The sequence below is a fragment of the Metopolophium dirhodum genome, chromosome 4 (assembly GCF_019925205.1).
Source record: "Metopolophium dirhodum isolate CAU chromosome 4, ASM1992520v1, whole genome shotgun sequence".
NCBI classification, from domain to species: domain Eukaryota; kingdom Metazoa; phylum Arthropoda; class Insecta; order Hemiptera; family Aphididae; genus Metopolophium; species Metopolophium dirhodum.
Genome location: NC_083563.1, coordinates 21856350 through 21876489, shown reverse-complemented (window position 1 = coordinate 21876489; position 20140 = coordinate 21856350). Strand labels below are relative to the sequence as shown.

At 28.6% G+C, this 20140-nt stretch overlaps 1 protein-coding gene across 7 annotated transcripts; it reads right to left on the bottom strand.

Annotated features, from left to right (window-relative positions):
• Positions 1-366: 366 nt before the first annotated feature.
• LOC132942790 (uncharacterized) lies at positions 367-15046 on the bottom strand. 7 transcript variants are annotated; one of them, XM_061011430.1, is made up of 13 exons: positions 14802-15046; positions 9952-10057; positions 9792-9883; positions 4606-4715; positions 4325-4447; positions 4118-4240; positions 3271-3414; positions 2970-3150; positions 2724-2868; positions 2295-2485; positions 2035-2223; positions 1751-1807; positions 367-798 (listed from the first exon to the last, which is right to left on the bottom strand). In XM_061011430.1, exons 1-13 carry the CDS (start codon positions 14961-14963, stop codon positions 565-567), a joined length of 1857 nt encoding a protein of 618 aa, XP_060867413.1. In that variant the 5' UTR covers positions 14964-15046; the 3' UTR covers positions 367-564. The 7 variants fall into 7 exon arrangements, with proteins under 7 accessions (XP_060867413.1, XP_060867419.1, XP_060867418.1 ...); XM_061011436.1 differs by lacking the exon at positions 14802-15046 and adding an exon at positions 14560-14688; XM_061011435.1 differs by lacking the exon at positions 14802-15046 and adding an exon at positions 10431-10569.
• Positions 15047-20140: the final 5094 nt, after the last annotated feature.

Sequence of the window (20140 nt, the reverse complement as noted above, 5' to 3'; positions counted from 1 at the left end):
TAGTTATGTTTGCACAACACTATTTGTAAATATATGTAACACATTTAATTTTCTACTTTCTACACTAAGTTTATAGTAAAATTGTAGCATATTCTCAAGAGTATCTATAAATATTATTATAGTATTTAATTATAACTTTGATAAATAATTCATAAGTATTACCATTGATTATGAATACCATAGATAGCTCACTGCGTATTTACTATTTTGTACTGCAGTGAGCAATCTATAGTATTCACAATTAATTGTAAAGGTTATGATTATGAATTATGATGTAGGTACATTCCTTTTTTATTTTTTTATAATCTTAAATAAATGTGTGTATTTGAATCATTAATTATGTCTAAACTTCAAAATAAACTCAAATGTAGTTAAATAAATATTTTAATTTAGAACACAAAACAACTGAAAAATATATTAAATGTTGAAATGCAAAAAACAAAATTAAGACTAATAAATATCAAGTTAATAATTTGGACAATCCGTATAAAAATATATCATATTAGAGTTAAAAAAATATCATAAAAAATGCTTGTATCCATATAATTTATTTACATTTTTTTCTCAACGTAGATAATTTTGAATTTCAGTGATTTGTTCATCAATTCTATTTGATATGCCTTTGAAAGCAGATGGTGGAGGCCCGATCATTTGTACCAACTGTGGTACATCCTGCCTAGATATTTGACAAAATCTGGCCAGAGACTTCATACATCTAAAACTATGCTCTTCATTGGGTTTGCTGTTGAAATACTGTAAGACTGCCATAGCAAGTTCCACAACTACATCATCGAACACCTAAAAATAAAATAAAACTACAATCATTTTTGTACCACCATTAAGTAAATACAAATATATAAATTTTTTTACGAGTTTAATTTATTTTTAACTACTTTATTGAAAAATATGAAAAGTACTGCCCTATACTAATCTAAAAAAAAAAAAAAACCACTATTAATAATTTAAAGCAACAAGTAGCAAAGATCAAATGTACATTCATCATCCATATTATTATAGAGGTATATCCAGAAAGGTGTCTCTAAAGAACACTCAAAGCAACAATTATAAATTATAATATTTTATTCTTGAACGGTTACTTGTTGTATTAAAACGATCCTATTTGTAATAATTGGGCATAATTTCATAAACGAAACAAAAAAATAATAAGAACATGTAACACATTAAAATCTTTCTCACACAAAGAAATGATAAAAAAATATTATAATTCAGAAAAAATGTATATTAAATAGCAGAATATTTTGAAATTTCCATTATACTATTTTGATATTTGGTTAAACACAATGAAATGTTAGTAAATAATGAATAAACATAAGTAAAACTTTTATAAAAATAAAATAGGATCGTGCGTGCATTGAATATTAACATTAGCTTATATTATAATATTATTATATACCTTTAACAGTATAGTCATAAATGTATGCATTAAGATTTAAAACATTTTAAAATGCGATAGATAAACTTTATGTATAGGCTACTTAGGTGTTGATAAGATACAAGTTCATTCAAGTTGTGTATATCATTTGACTTAAACCTCACATTAATAGTAAAACATATAGTTGTAAACTTGGAACACTCTAGTTTACTAGAGTAATTTATTAAAGGTAAGAATAAGATATATTTGGCTACATGACGATATAATGTATTACAGTATAGAAGAACGCTCAGCACATTTACACAATGCCAGTATGCCACGTACACGTTTATATTGGAATATATATATTATGTCTACCTTAAAAAACGATCCCACGGGTAACAGTCTTCGAATGTTTTGGTTTTTTAACATTTTCTGAAAACAGTTAAACGAGACAGGGAAGAACGTGCACACGTCATTCAGCAGAATCGACTGAGTGCACGTCAGGGCGAAACACTATATAATATAATATATAGGTACATAATATATATATACACTGGCAACTTATTGAATAAGGGTTAACATTCTAATAAAATAACAGTCTTATTTTTATTTTATATAGTTACATATACATCGAAAGCAATACAGACCACTGTTTTTACCTCCTTGCAGGCCAAGTTGTGCACCAAGGCTGTACCTCGATCTTGCAGAACCTTGTCTTCGGACAGTAACGAATTCACCGCCACCTTAGTTGTCACCCGAATGTTGCTCACTGATCCAGAACCCAGCTGCCATTCAGATATGTATAAAAGCCATTCAGAAGTGCTGCTGTTCTCGAACAAATTGCACATCTGAAAATGATTAGATGGCTGCAATGAATAATTTCAGAAACCTGGGTGATGCGGGCTTGCAATATACTGACAAATAAAGTGAGAGCTAGTTGTTCAAGCAGAGGAAGTTTATCAAATCCGTTAGCGTAATTCATAAGTATGTGCTCTCTTCTGTCTTGGTGCAACACTAAAATAATATCGTCTTTAAGAGCGGCCGCAGCCAAAATGTTCAATATTGTCTCGCGCACCTCCGAAACCAGCTGACTGTCGTTTAATAGCCTACCTGTAAATCATGCATACTATTACAATAATTGTTATTACACAACTAAATAATTACTATAAGTACCAATCAATATGCCAAATTTTATTTTCAGTTATTAATTTGAATTTCTTACAAAAAAAAATCTAAATATAGTTTACTAACCAATAGGGGCTAATAATAGACCTATAAACTACTACTCATGAGTCATGACTATTAAATTTAGTCATGCTACTACTATTTCACTATTGATAACACTGACCGACAAACGACAGGAAACCTTCGCCTAGAGCCCAAGAGCCTTCGTTCTCCAACATATACTGATCGAGTTCTGCGACATACTGCATGTCGTCCGGATTTATGCGGCCATCGATCAAACCAACTAATCGTTCCAATTCATTTTGTACCTATTAATTATTTGATTAAGTATATAGTATATACCATACAATAGTATGTGTAAATATCACAATTGCCACTATACAATTACGATCATGTATTTTAACCCTACGTTTATGGTATCCTGGAACACTATAGGTGGGTCGCGTTCTTTACGCTTTAACTCTAGCTCCTTCCTTGCCAAGTCTTCCGCGTCATTGTCGTCAACTACGGCTGCGGGCCGGAGAACTTTGTTCTCCGCATTTACTCCATTTGTCCCGTTTTCAGACATTTTTTTACGATTATCACCGTACCTTCAAACGTAAAATTAAAAATAATGAGCACTGTGAGTGATATATTATCCCATACTCGTATCGTAATGAAATATAATAAAAGCATAGTAATATATTTAAAACAAGTTACGATACACCTACCTGCTGGAGCTGGGTTCGGACTCAGTACAAAACTGATCACTCAAGTTTTTGTTCTTGTTCTTCTTTTTCTTCTTTCTTTTATCTCTTTTTTCTAGTTTCTCGTTTAGCTTATTGCGTTTTTCTTCTAATAACGCTGATTGTTTTCTGTCAATGGATAAATAGAGAATACAAATTAAGAACTGCCGACTAGGATACTATGAGCTCCAGGTTATTCGTTCACGCAGCTTAATATTGTTATACAAGAAATATATTATAAAATAATATATTTAACATATGACAGAAATAACACGAGTTATATACACTACAAATGACAACAAATTGTTAATTTTAACTAAATTTTATTTGTATTTAACAAAAGTAGGTATTACACATTTACACAGGTAATAAATTTGTGTGTATATCTGAATTATAAATTATGTCATGAACAAATCAAATATTATTGTTTAAAAATGTTTTACTACTTTAAAATATATAAGTATGCAAAGGTAAAATAAAATATTCCAATTTAATTTTGTAATTTCATAACAAACAAATGAGGGTATTTTATTTATATTTAGCTTAAAACTAAATACAAATTAGAGAGCAATATTATTTAGTTGAATAGAGCAGCTTGAATTAATATTATGGCCATGAATCGCGGATGGAAGTGTTAAGGAGAGTGATCACTGATATCATCTAAGGATGATATCATTAATTTCTGAAACAACAAATCACAAACAACGCCATTTTGTTAATTGCTAAATATAAATTTTAAAATGGTTAATATAATCATTAAAATAGATGTTAAACAACAAAAAAGCTAGAAAATAAATTGCAACAGTTTAGTAAAAACTGTATAAGACATTACCTGGCGGAATCGATATCGTTGTTAAGAGATTCGAAATCGGACGCGGATCTCCTTACGCCTGGATGTATACCAATACTGTTGGAGAACAATTCTAAAATTGGTGCCAATTGTTGACCAAAAGGACTGAAAAAAAAAACAAAAATATTTTATTGTAGAGGTGCTTAAGGATATTGGGGGAAGAAAATGATAAGGTATCAAAATACACACGTGTTAAGTATCTCGTTTGGTAAGTCTAAAATGTAACTAGGAATACAATTCCCGCATAAAAACTGACTAATTTCGTTGGAAAAATTATTGCAATTGTGTCGCAATAAATTATATTTGTCTGCGCTAAGGGTACAAAAAAAGATATTATTAGCACACCAATAAATATTAAATAATTATAGGTACTATTAATACCACTATATTATTATGTATGAATATAATATGTTATGTTCGAAATCAATCCGCTATAATATATAATATATTATAACATAATATGTACTTACGAGAATGTATCCTGTTCTAGTCCACGCAAATACTCTTGAAACACGTCTTCCGGCAAACACGTCTTTCCCAAACTATGGGTACGTAGTGGATTTCCCAAGGCTGTGGTGCCCTAGAATAATTGAAAGAACGGTGTTAAGTACTAAACGAGAGGAAGTATATATAATATCCACTGAAAGTATGCAACGATTGGCCACTGCGTTGTGTTAGAATTACTGGGTACCTATTTTTAGACAGAACAGAGTGGGATTTAGTCGAATTGGAATGGTGTCAAAATAGTGATATGTGGGATAGACTTTCATAGACGAAGCATTCAGCAAATCACGATATACCCAAAGATAATTATAATATATGCATTATGTTATACACGCTCGTGTATAATGCACAACAATGTTTGATTTTTCTGTATAATCAGTCACGTTAATATTGATAATGATTGTTGATTAAATATTTCCCATGAAACCGAAAACTCACGAATTTGTGTTGCCACTGAGCCATTTTATTTTATCGTAATCTACAGAAATAATATAGAAAATATTTTTTAAATAAAACACAAATTAAGAAAAACTAGAGAATTATTATTCAACATTTCTTCTCAAAAATATTAATCGTGCCACTGATTTAATGATAATATGATATATGAATTCATTAGGTATACATGATACATTATTTGAGACAACTATCTTTTTTATTTTATGTGTAGGTATATACGTTGAAATCTGTTAAGAAGTTCAATCACTGGATGGATTCTTCTTTCAAGCCTCCAACCCATCGACTACCACAGCGCTTGTACTTACTTATTATTCATTATTGTAAACAAATTAATTTACAGATTGTATAAATAAATTAATAATATAACAAAAAAAAGAAGAAGGTATATACGTACTATTTAATGTTTGGGAGTATAATAAATGTCGACACATAAAAAAATTAGTTTTTATTATTATCATTAAAATTAGTTGTAGCCTAAACGTAGTAAAAAATATTTATTTTACTCTAAATAATGCCATAAGACATACAATTGAAATTTAAAACATTAGGCTAGTCACTAGTCAGTAATACTTCAATATATACAATACGGCGTGTTCACCAATGAAGGTACCACATAAAATTTCGAACGCATGAGATTGAATTTGGTTAATTTATTTGCACTTATAAAGGACTTAAAAAATTGCTATCGTTTTTTATTCACGCATGCGTAGAAAATAATTGTTTTTATTGTTTTACTATTACATTATAGTTTTAAACAGCTAACTAATAGTTGTAATGATATACATATAATATATATATCATATATCAATATATACTAATCTCGACAAAGAAGTCGTCACAAGGATCAAAAAGGTAATATGTAAATATATAACATAATTCAGTAGTTAATGATTGTATTAGTGACGGTAACCGTTTACGGTTATTTCTAGTCATTTTCTAATCATTAGTTGTTTTTTTTTTTTCACATTTATTTATCGCATCGGCCTACCCACAATTTTACAAGTCTACGTGATTTGTTAAAACTTTTACTCACTCTCATACAGTCAATCCTCATAAGTTGATGTTAAAGCAATTTAAAATATTAAAAATACGTAGGCACATTTTTTTTTATAAGCATTTGAAGTTCAAATTTTGATAAAATTTGCCAAATCTATATTTTTTGCAAAAATAAATTCAACCTACTGTACCAATTACTAACAGTAACTCTACTCAGAATCGTTTTTCGTATGCAATGATTTATCATTGAATTCAAAAAAGACTTCTAGTACAGTGATCCCTCTACCCTAGATACCTACTGAACGGCCGAGTGGTACCCACTTTCCCACCTATTATAGATTCTGAGCGGAGCGATAAATGTATTATCCAATTGTACACAATGGTGTTATTTATGTCTGTTTACCGTTTACACGATAAGTAGTCGAAATAATGCTTCGATTATCAACTTTAGTAACTTTTATGGTGGAAAAGTGCATCAAGTTAGTAAAAATTCTCAGTAAGTACCTAGTTTTCAAAAGCGTTGATAAAACAAAAAAAAAATATGAAAAGGGAATTTTTACACAAAACCAGTTTTCAACAAAATCGGTTTTGTTTTTTAGGTGTAACTAAAACAGAAATACGGTAGATACATGATTATTTTCACCAAATTTTTATGAGTCTATTTTCCTGACATGACGAAATTTTTAAAATATTTTAACTCTTTTTGGTCATTTATAGGCATGAGAAACTTTCGAGTTTTATTAATTTTTATTTAACTGATGTCGATAAAATATTTTTCACCCGGTAAAATTACTGGAAAATTGAATACAAGGTTTTTCATAAGTCGTTATAAATTAAATTTAAAAACTCTTGTCATTAGTGGGCCGCTTTCGGGCCGGGTATGGGCTAGTTTTGGGCATTCATTAGTAGCTGATAGGTAATATATTTAGGTACCCTCTACATATTATATATTAATTATTTAGACATTGTTGTCTCTCAAAAAAATGGGTTATTTATGACTAAACTAGTAAGTATAAAATTATGTAAAAAGGCTATTGAGATAAAAATGCAATTGTAATGTAATTGTTGGCGAACAGTTTTCAGTTTTATTATGGGCCGGTCAAAAATTTTGCCCACCCCCTCTCAAAAAATCAAAAGATGCCACTGAATCTACGCATTTTTATTGCTCTAAAAAGTGATGACGGACATAAAAAAAGCCTGCAGTTACTGGATGTTTTCTCTGCTTGTACTGCGAACTCAAAAATCGGTTAATCGGTTAATTTGTATTTAACTATTTATTTATTAATATTTGGTTGCCATGGTAACTATAAAGCAAAATAGGTAAAGAAAAATTTGATTCACCAAAAATGTTTCCGCCCCCACCTTATTTAATTTATAATACTAAATTAATATTTGGCCCATTATTTTTTCTCTTGAAAAGACAAAAGAGGTTTAAACAGCTGAGGTTATTAGTCTTGTACATACAATATTGTGAGTGTTACATTAAGGATTGCATTTAAAATATACAAGTTTTTAACATTTAAAAATATTTAAATCATATAATATAAACTATAGTGCTAAACATATATATCGTTTATTGATAGATTAATATAAATTACTAAAATGTTCAAATTACCATATCCCTCATTTTTCAAATTCACTGGCAATGGACCTATTATTAATCTATCATTTGTACACTAAGTTATATAACTCAAAAATAACTTGTTTAAATTTTGATTTTGGTAAGTACATCATTGTCCGCTAAAAAATGTACAGTACAAAATTGGGGCCAAAAAACCGAAGTTAATGCCACAAACCATTCCTTAATTAGTACTAAAAAATTAGGTGCCTTCATTTAAAATTTCAAAAAATCAGATTTTGAATAACTGCATTATTGAAGAAGAAAAGAGGGTGAGGAGCATGCTTGGTGCATTACCTTGTATATATTAAAAAATACATTTTTATAAGATTAATACTCTTATCATTCCACTCAGAATGTTAAATAGTGGTTGCAACTTTAAAAAATTGTTTTTATGCTCCGCAGTTAAAAATTTGAAGTTTTCAAAATTGTTCCTTTATAACTTTCTACAGTAAGAAAATCATGAATTGAATTCAGTGGCATACATACAAAATATTTCCTGTTACCTTGAACACACTATAAAATATACATACAGATTATTTGTTTAGAAAATTATTCAACTCCTAACATTTTGATTTAATTCATAGCTCGTAAAATCCAGACAATAAGTGAAACAAGACAACTATTTTGCGATCATACCAATAACATTATTTTCTGGCTATTTTAATGAAAATGCAATAAAAAAAATATTACACGCATATACCAGTTTTTTTTTTATTTAGAAATGTTTTATGTAACAGCGACAATAACATTAGATATTTCCATCATTGGGTTATTGCCAATTACAACTTCAATTACACTTTTGAAATACATTAAGGTCTGTTGAACATTTTATATTAATTGAGTTGCAAAATAATAATGCATTTGATAAGTAGAAATAATATACTATAAATTTACCTTTTTCTATATACGTATATAATATTTATCAGTCTTAATGGTGGGGGGGCAGGCATTGGGAACTTTTATCTTTAATCTTTGTAAAATGTTGGGACATGTACTCACATATTAATTAGTTTTTATTATAATTAATGATAAATAATATACATGAAGCGTGGGCTCCAAATAGCTTAACAAGGCTCTGCTGGTATTGTATTATTTAATCTCGAAATGTAAATTATCTCTTTCATAATAAAATAGAATCATTGATTCATTTACTAAAACTATAAAATGAACATAAGTACATAATATTATCTAATATCTATATTACAATACAAAATATTGTAATAAATAAAAACAATATTTTATTTCTATATTGTCAAGTGTAATTAAACATAATAAATATTTTGCCATTTTTAAGTAACAAACAAATAGATTGATGATATAAGTAATTAAAATCAAAACATATCATTGAAAAATAAAGATAATCTGAAAAATGTTCAGGTTGCTTGATTTACATATAATATTATATAAATTGTCACAATACGCTTTATCAAGACAATTTCTGATAATAGAAATTATTATAGTAAATGTATGTAAGTTAAATATTATAGTTAAGGGTATTTTTATTATTTTATAGAACTTAAATGTTCTTTAGTGGATTCTTCAATGTTGTATATCTATTTTATAATAGATTTTGGATATTATCAATGCTTAAAATTGCTTATAATATAGAACATATATTATATAAATAATCCTAAATACAAATTACAAATTTGATTTCTGAATATTAAGTAAGTATTGATGATATGTGGGTAGTTGATATTAATATATTTTAAAAGTAAAATAGGTACCTACTTAGCAAGAATTATTTTTATTTTTATCAAACAAAGTTTAAGTTGAATAGTATAATAATACCTATGGTTATTACAATATCATACCAATTATACCTATACCTATTTAGAAAAATTATTTTAAAACTGTTTTCAATTCAAGTCAAAGACAACATTTATCAACAATTTTTTTTTTTTTTTTGAAGTTCTAATGAGCCCATGTATACACATATTTTAATATACTAAATATAGTAAAATAAATCAAAATAAAACAAAATTTAATTAAATTAATTTATAACTTATATAGGTATTTTACTTAACCTGAACCTATAAATTACATTGAAATAAAATTCATATAAAACATAATACTCACTGGATCACATACTGATATCCCATTGGAGCCAAAAAAATACTCTTTACCGAATACTATTATTGCGGTGTGCCAAATACCTTCAATATTTTTTTCTGCAAATCATTTATATTTTGTATAGTAGAGATAGGTAGTGTTTATTATGTATTATTTAACATCTTACGTAACAGTGACTGGCCCAGGGATTTGGCCATACCACCGGTCAAATCGTAAACATATAATTGGACTTCTTCGCCTGCTTCTCCCATTGCTGCACGTACAAATCCACTCTGGAAAAATTTGATTTGGTAATAACAATAATATTCAGTACGCGGAGCAGTTATAAATTTTCAGAGAAAACATTCAACCGTAAACGCGAATGGCGGTAGTCGATTCGAAAAAATTTACCAAAACAGGCAGCCAATTGGTAACTTGGACACTTACCAGGAAATTTGCAAGTCAATTGAAAGGTCAATATATTATATATGGTTCAATAAATGTTTTGATCTGTACGAGTTTAAGACCGATGGGCAAAAGTGGATATCAGACGGTGACGCAATTCACGATGGATAAGTAGAAAAATGTGTTCTTAAATTTTTGTTCAAACGCAATGACTAATGGCATCGATGATAATCAATTCACAATCTACTGCGGAGTACGTACTGTTCGGTTCGGCGGTCACGGATGTTACTTGTTGTATATTTGCAACTATTCTATCACATCGACGTAATAAGCAGACAAAGATCGCGGGGTCCGAGGAGTGATATGCTAAAAAATTGAATGGATCATAATCAGGGCGCGATCACACACCTACGAACTCCAAGGACACTATAAATCGCCATTTAATATTACGCGCCAAAAAGTGCACGTGTCTAAACGCTGCCGTCGCATATATTATTATTATTATTATTATTATTGTTATTATTAATATGACTATATTTTTACTTCGTCTGTCTGTCATGTTATTTTTTTTTATAAATTATATACGTATTATGTATACTTGAATACCTATTATAATATATAAATACATTCGCCTTGGATTTTGCTGCGGTCTGCCGCCACCGAACGACCAAAATAACAACCATTATAAAATACTCTTATGATTGAGGTAAAAATTAAAATCCTCTTCAATCATCACAAATCACTACATATCAATATATTATTAATTAATAGGTAAACAATAAAAAATTATAAAATAGTTCTTTAGTGCTTAGATGGAGGTTTGAATGATTTTATGTAAAATATTTAAATAGCTATAAATATTATAATAATGTTATATAAATGTTTGTATATATTTTGTTTGTATTACTATTGTTTTGTAGTTAAAAATGTATAAAATGTTCAATTTTTATTGCTAAGACTTGAAAATTGAATGCAAGGTTCTTTATGAGTACTTCTAATTGAAACCTATACAAAACTAAAATATATACCTATATAATTTTTTTTTTGCAGTCAATTTAAGTTTAATTATTGACAAAATTAGATATATTTTAACGAAGAATAACGGTTTTAGTTAGTTTATTGTAGTTAAAATATATTATTAGTGGGAACTTCAAACTTTTACGATGTACCTCCTCAATGATATTTTAAAAATATTTAGATTCATTTTAAACTAGATATTGCCTATTTAGGTATACCGTATATAATACATATTTAATAAACATTATCATAATTCATAATCATTAAATTATATATACCTATTGTATACTCAATGGTATTACTAATAATAAACTAAATTACTTTAATTACTATAAAAACAGTATAAGTAAATAATAAAATGTAGCCAATGTAGGTACTATAATATGCTTAGCAATATAGGCTAACGATCATCTTCGCTCAGAATCGTTTTTCATATACAATGATTTATTTATTTATGTATCATTGAATGCAAAATTAACTCATTCAAAATTACAGTAACTTAACCACCTAGGAACTTAATAATGAGGTACACTATAGACTCCTACTGTGCAGAAGAGCAGTTATCCTAGCCCCTAGGTACTTATAGCCTATAGGCTATAACGCTTGATCGTTTTTTGCTTTTACTGAAGAAAATGCTGCGTTCAGAATTAAACGTTTGGCTTTAGTTGCTTTAGCCTAACTTACTCAAATTGTTTCAATTTAAAATAATATTTTAAGTCTTTTTTGTTTTAATTTTAACTTCTTTATACTTTAAAATTATTATAAGCGTAAGTAAATACAATTTTTTAACTTTCTAAAAACTTCAGGTTTTTAAAGAAATTTATTGTCTTAATATTTTAAAAAATAGCTGGACAATATTTTAAATTCAAGAATTTTTAAAAAATGTGTATTTTTTACATTTATATGGCGTGCAGTTTATGAGATTATATAAGTTAGTTATTAAGCAGTAATTGTAGACTATATATCTCTGATGTAACATATAAATACGTTACAATGAGAAGTTACATAATAGAGAGCAGATACTCATAATTACTATCTCTGATATAGTGACGTATTATATAATATATTATGTTGGACGTTGGTTGATCTAAATCATCTAATGGTAGGGTATTTTTAATTTCATTTTTTGTTGCTAATATTCTTTCATTTTTTTTTAAACCATTTATTATTCCTATCGGTAAAATAGAAAAGCCTTTAGTTGACAAATGCAACATTAATGTCTATTTAGAAACAAAGATGAACACTTGCAGAGGAAATCAACAATGCACTAATTTAGTCCGACGACTGAAACAAATCTTACTCGCGCAGATATTATAACCTTTTTGTACTTTTGTAGTTAAATTGGCATTTAACGGAATTTGTGTTGGTATTTATTTTCTGTAACTCTATGTATATCAATATTGTATAATAATATGTGTATAATTATTGCCGTGTATTATGATTATATTATGATTTTTTTATGATCGAAAAGTCGATAAATCCAATTTCAGGAACTATATAGGACAACATGATAAGGAAAAACAGAGATATAGAAGAAGATTACAGAGAACCAATTAATATAGTAGGAAATCTTAGACGTCATGACTCAGGACTATCATGAGTAGATAGTAGGCTGAGCTGGGCCAGGCATGCAGAATGGCTCATTGATTTGGCCAAAAGATGGGAACCAAACACAAAACGGCCAAAAGGATGGCCTAGGGAACAATAGAGATCTCTACATTGAATTGGCAAAGCACTTTTGAGAGTAGAAAATTGAAAACAACTATTGAATGAATGGGATAAATATGGGAGTCACTAGCCCATTTGTAAAGGGTAGGGAGAAAACTCAGTATTGTTCTATTCTAGGTATATAGTTTTAAATTGCGATTTATAAAATATTTGATTATTTTTATAAATTTGTGTTAAGATAGAACATTTTACACACCCATATATTTTTATCTGTCAGAAAATTTTAGATTCAGTATAATTAATTTCTTCAGTTTACTTTGTTATTTTCAATATTACGTTTACCAATATATTATCAAATTTTAAGGTAAAAATATTACTTTGGACTCCCATAATCTTTTTATTATTTTAATTATATACATATACCTTATGTTAGACTTTTGAAACACCGTGTATTATAATTTTACAGCAAGATATGAGTACCTATATTTTCCTATTTTAAAATTAAAAAAAAATCCAATTTTAAAATGTTCATAACTTGTTTTAAAATTAAAGTATAAAAATAAGCCTATATACATAAGCTTTTAATAATATTTTAATCTTTAAATTTAAATAATAGGTCAAATTAATGTATAATATTAAAAACAATAGAGTAAAATGGATTATTTTGTACGTAAATTGTCTATGTTGTATGTTTGACACTTTGATGGAGACAATATACTTACGGGTTGTCGTATACGACGTCCGCTTGGATAATATGTATAATGGATAGACAATTTTAATCACATATTAAGACAACAAAATATAATACAAATGTATTAAAATGTAACCATCTAAATTGATATACGAATTTAGTAATAACTGATAAGTATGAAGTATCTATATTCTATAATCTATATGACTATATGTATAATAGGTATACAATGTATACTTAATGGATTAGCCGCGCATTAATATACAATTGTATTGATAGGTAGGAATTAATGTAGTCAGAAACAGTTTAGGTATAGACAAATTAACAATATAAACTAAGACATTCTTAAAAAGATATACAAAGCGTGGGGGTGACATTCCCCTTGACCCTCGCCCCTATACCCTGGGCTGAGATGGATTCAACTAGTGGTTGCGGTTGAACCTTAACAGCCCGTAAAAAGTCAAGAAGGAGAAAATAGCAGTAATGAAAATTTGAAATTGAAATCCGGCGGCAAAACAAACGTAGGCGGTAAAGTTCGTAGATAATATGATGGTATATATAACTACCAACTTTGTGTAGGCGGGACTACGCTTATCGGAGATACACGATTATATTACGCGATTCGTTATAGGGTCTATAAATTAGGATAGGTAGTTGTTATAGTCATGGTTATTATTATCGGAGAAAAATCGTATTAAATAAGTATAACTACGAACGTGTAAAATATAAATAGTAAATACATAATATTATATATAATATAATATTATGTACATCAGCTCTTATCTCTATTATATATAATTATGTTATTAAATATTTTAATATTAGGCAGGTATGCTGCGCTGGCTGGCGGATGCTGGGTACGCGACACTATACAACCAAAATATTATACGATTGTGACTTATGAACATGGATCAACCGAGCAAGTGAAAATTAAAAAAAAACTACAACTCGCACCGATCATAACACGACGAATAATACACATTTATAGTAACGTTATATTATGATATTACATACCTATGTACAGTATTGCACTAGGTTAGATATCTTTCATCCGGTTATCTTAAGTCCGCGAGTAGGATCAAACGCCGTCGTAAATAGTTAAAATGACGCGAATTTTACGATATGTGTCACTGCCGCAACACTTTGATCTGCACTCGGGCGACGACGATCGTACAATAAAATATATCGAAAATAAATAAATAGCAGGTAGCTACGTAGGTATATTAAACACTATATAATATTATATAGTACGTTACCATGAGCGTACAAGTGGGCGAATCGTTCAGTGCTCGTTCGGACATCAGAATGTTTGCCATTTTAGTTAATTGCACCGGGTCGAACGCTGCCGTGGCCGAATATCGATCGACGACAACGCTCTGGAGCAGCATACCGCTGAAGACGATTAATGTAAATCGCATAATATTATCGTACCCGACGACGCCGACGGCCCACCGAGATTGCTTGTACTTACGCGATAATAACGTACAAAATATCGGAAATAAGTATATTATACATTTATGCGTCTTAAGCCCACGTTGTCATAGATCGCGCGTATACCTCTCATAGATACGTGTACGTCCATTTTTTCGTTATTTTATCGATTCGCATCGGCGCAACTGATCAAATATTTAGTCTAACGTAGGTAAACAAACACGTGAGTTATTACCGTTTTCTACTAAAAAGTTCTATAATAATAATAGTTTATATTGCATTCTGAACAGATCACGTCATAGCCACATGCCCACATATATATCTAATGTAAAATACTAAAAATATATATATATAATACAATGTTATAATATTAAGAATACCTACTTTGAAAATGGGTTCAAACTGTTTAGAGGAATAAGTACTCAAAGAAAATAGGAAAAAAATTCTCCACGCTTACAACTATGTATACGTGCCTACTTTAATATAAGATACCTACCCTACCCAGGGGGGCTCTACTGCCCTTGGGTCCGCCCCTCCAAGCTGTATTCCTAAGCAATTGTATACTGTTAAAAACAAAATTACTAAAAAAATTTAAAAATCATATAGTAATATCAAAATTTTCTGAAAATTATGACTAATGCTCCACTCCCAACCATGTCCCTGCGGAGCCGTCCCTGACCCTACCTATATAATTATATTAAATTAGTATTTATAATAAATGTTATTACTTACATAATACATTGATCAAATATAAATTATTATATAGTCATATAATACATATAGCCATATAGGTAAAAAGAAGGTATAAAATAATAATTTTGATAGTAAAATATGTCAAAATATTAAGATTTCCGAGTACATTAAACCATTTTATTGCCAATTATTTTATTTTATTATTTTTTCACTCAGTTTTAGGTAATAATGTTTATCAAAAAATCACATTTTTGGATACAATCATATTTAATTTAGTATAAAAATTGTTAAGTTCAGTTGTTATAATTGTAAAAAGAACAGTATGTTTTGGCCGAAAACAGTGACGCCCAAAAATATATAAACCTAACTTCTTAATAGTGTTATAATAATTTATAATATATACCTATTTTAATTAAATTAAATTATTTATCTACACTACTTATTAAATATAGTAGGTACCTACATACTAGTACACACCACACTACCACAGTACTACTAAAATAACTGTCAATTTCACTAAAACTATTACGGATTTAATTTAATAAAAATGACAAATCCTTAGATTATTTTCTAATACCTTAGTGAAACACAGTAGTTTGTAATAAAACAATTTATTCAAAATAAGTGAAATAATATTGTAGTAACTAGTAATACCTTCTAGAAAATTAAAATAGAACTAGGTAATCTTGATCAATTTGGTGGGCCAGTTTTCTATGTTTTTCAGATGAAATCTGCTTTAAAATATCGAGTAGTCTGACAGACATAAAATTTACTTTCTCTAGAATTAGGTTATACGAACATTTGCATGCGAAAGATTTTTAGCATGGAAGTGTTCCACCCGACGGTTTTTAACAGGACGTATATTCTCGGTGATAGTATGATAATAATAATATAATATATATGCACGAGTGATCGATGCAGTGACCGCGATAACATCCTTAATTATTACCTACTAATATAATTTTTATCCATGGGGGGACTTTTTTTACGTTCTTTGGGGACAGTCTTAGCTTCTTTTGTCATATTCTGATATTCATAACTTTAAAGCGGGACTGTCCCTCCCAAAGTCACATTATATAATAAAGTCATAGGCAAGGTGGATTGACCCATAAGTTAATTAGTAGTTAGTACTCACAAGTCACAATCGTATCGGTGCGTTATGCGTAGATTGGCCTGCAGCCGTTGGTATAACCGGCTACCTTATATTATAATTTTACAGTATGGCTACAAAAGTCCATATAAATATATAATATACGACATAAAACAAACAACAATTATATATTATAAAACAACCGTGGCGATCATCGCATACGATGTATAAATAATAAATATATTAATATACAATTTAAAAAAATTACTGAATGTGGTACATGATGCATACCTTAAAGCAAGGTCCTGCAACAAACTATCCGACGACATATTATACAGCAGCCTAGGACCAGATCTTCCAACACCAAACATATTCGCCTTTCTTCAGCAGACAGTATTGGATAAACAAAATAATTATCTTTACTAATATAATAATATAGTAATAATATTTTATAAATTCCAAGCATGTATAACTATAATAGCAAAAGCTATTAGTTATTAAACAATATCATAAGATAAAGTGGTGATTCGCACACACCATAAAATCATAAGATAAATTATAAGAAAACGTACAATTAGCGCCTATAATTTTTATCAAAAAGGAGAATACGATTTGTTCTCACTCGAATAAGCCTAAAAAACAGTTCGCACTCTTTAACGAACTTGAAGTTTCTTGAACAATTGAACCCAACTGACTAATACTATCTATAGGAAAATATAATTTAAAAATTTAATATATTGCATTACATAATAATTAATAATCATTAATCACAATATTTAAAATAAAACACAAATACGGACAATGAGGAAGGTGATATTGTGTGTGTGTGAGCGTACCGACATTCTGGCCCATATCTCGTTATGGTGTGGCAGAGTGGAGCGGAGCCTATTACCGATACTTATCTCTTTATAATAAAATAGTTTAATACAAATAATAATAACTATACTTATTTTAAATAACAACAACAATTTTATAGTTATATAATTATAGGTATATTATTCAGTTTTAGTATTTTTAATGTATGAATAATTATATAGTTGTTTAGTATTAAATTATAAATACATCAAAATTTAACCTATTCCTTCTTCCTCCGCTCATCGACCACAATATCGCATAATATAAGTCTGTAGTTGAATATGGGTAAAATAAAGTGTTGTAAAATTAAATAATGTAGGTTTAAATAAATAAATATATACCTAATATATATTATAGTGTAGCCGCTTGCGCTCACCCGTAGTGCGTACAATAGCGTTGTCCAGATTTAAAATGCTAGAAAACACAAGTCGTCAATGCGACAATGCCATAATATATTAATTCTATCATAGAGTAATACTCTATGATTTCTATAAATTTTTCGTAGAGCCATTAAACAATGATCGACATGATTACATGAATCTTATCTTAGTAGGGATAGTAGTATAATACTATTATATGTACTATATGTACTCAAGCAGTCAAGCACATTATTCAATTATTGCATGATAATCGTCAGATAAACTTCGTATAGGCGCCGTTTTCCCTTGATTTTATTTTTGTTTTTCCCGGCGCTTTTGAAAACTACTGGAAATTTTAAACCTAGGAATTGTGACTTCTCGAATGCACCAACTAGATTCGCTTTCCCATCGGAAAAGTAAAGATACTGAAGTTGAAAACCGAAGCATTATTTTGGCCTACTTATTATCATTATCGTGTACACTGCAGGCACAAAGTATAAAAAAAATAAAAAATACGTATCATTGTAAAATCAATACATTCATTGCTCCGCTATTTTGAACTATTTATAGACATTTTTTTTCTCTATGAATGTTGATAGTTGATTAATAAGTTTCACTTGGTCAAAAACGTTGGACATTTAATCCAAGGCTTATAAGTTGTTTATACTGGAATTAAAAAAAAGGTTGGTAAGTGGATGTTGTTCAGCTGTACAGTAGGTTACAAGTGGGTCACTGTATAATGGATGGTATTCAATTTGAATTCAATGATATAATATAACATACGAAAAATGATTGTGGGTAGACTAGTGGAGACAGTTATTGTCAGAGTGGATATTCGTATTCTATATTGTTATAATTTATTACTATTACGTATTATTAATAAGTTAGCCGGTAAATTTAATTAATATTACCTATAAAATTACAATGAAATAACTAAATCGTTTTTCTTAATAATTTAATATGTAATTTCGTATTTTCGTCCAAATTTGTATATAAAATAACTATAAAAAAAACTGTTTTTATATTTTTGAGATATTTTGGTTACAAAATAACCTAATTACGTTGAACCTTGTTTTAAATTTTCCATCCTCAGCTATAAAAGTTGAACTTTTTATACATTTTTAACTACAAAATCATTTTAAAATTTAATAAATGTTGACAAAAATCGAACTTTAAATGCTTACAAAAAAAATTGTGCCCATGTATTTTTAATATTCTTTTTAATATTTCCACACTTTTTGACCCAACAAATAAAATTTTATTGACATTTATAGAAAAAAAAACTAAAAAAATTGAAACAGTTCGTAAACAGCTCAAAAACAGTCAAAATATTTAAAAAATGTTATCAAGTATAGGAATTGATAAAATAAACTTATGATATAAATTTAAAGTGTCTACGGTTATTCTTTTTTGAATTGCAACGAAATAAGAAAATTGCTACTTGAGAAATTGAGTGAATATCGTTTTGTCAAAATTCGAACTTTAAAGTTTAAATGCTTATAAAAAAATGAATAAGTATTTTAAATATTTTTCATCTGTAATTGTAACAATATATTAGGAGCCTTGTATTAAATGTTTAAGCTTTTTGACCCAACGAAAAGAATTGCATTGATATTTATAAAAAAAAAACTAAAAAATTGGTAACTGAATATGTCCGTAAAAAGCTCAAAACAAATCAAAATATTTTGAAAACTTGATCGTATATAGAAAATGCTAATATAAATAATCAGTGAAAATTTCATGTACCAATCTACGTTAATTTTTTTAGTTACACAAAAAACCGATTTCACTTATATTTGATTTTGTTTTTCCTTGCGCTTTTGAAAACTTTTGGGAATGCACCAACTAGATGCACTTTCCCATCGAACAATTAACAATAATCATTAATTAGACCGTCTCCGCTCAAAAACGTTTTTCCATATACAATGATTTATCATTGAATTCAAATAAGGCATCAATTATTATAGTAACGGCTCACTCAATGATGAGGTACACTCAACGCAACATTAACTATAGGGTACTTGCTCACTTTCTTCTTTTTAAAAACACATATTAGTAGTTGATTGTGATAGTAACTTACTTAAAAAAAATCACTACTCATCTAAATAAATATAATATATTGTACTATAATATTATATGAAAAACATACCATTTTACTTATTAATAT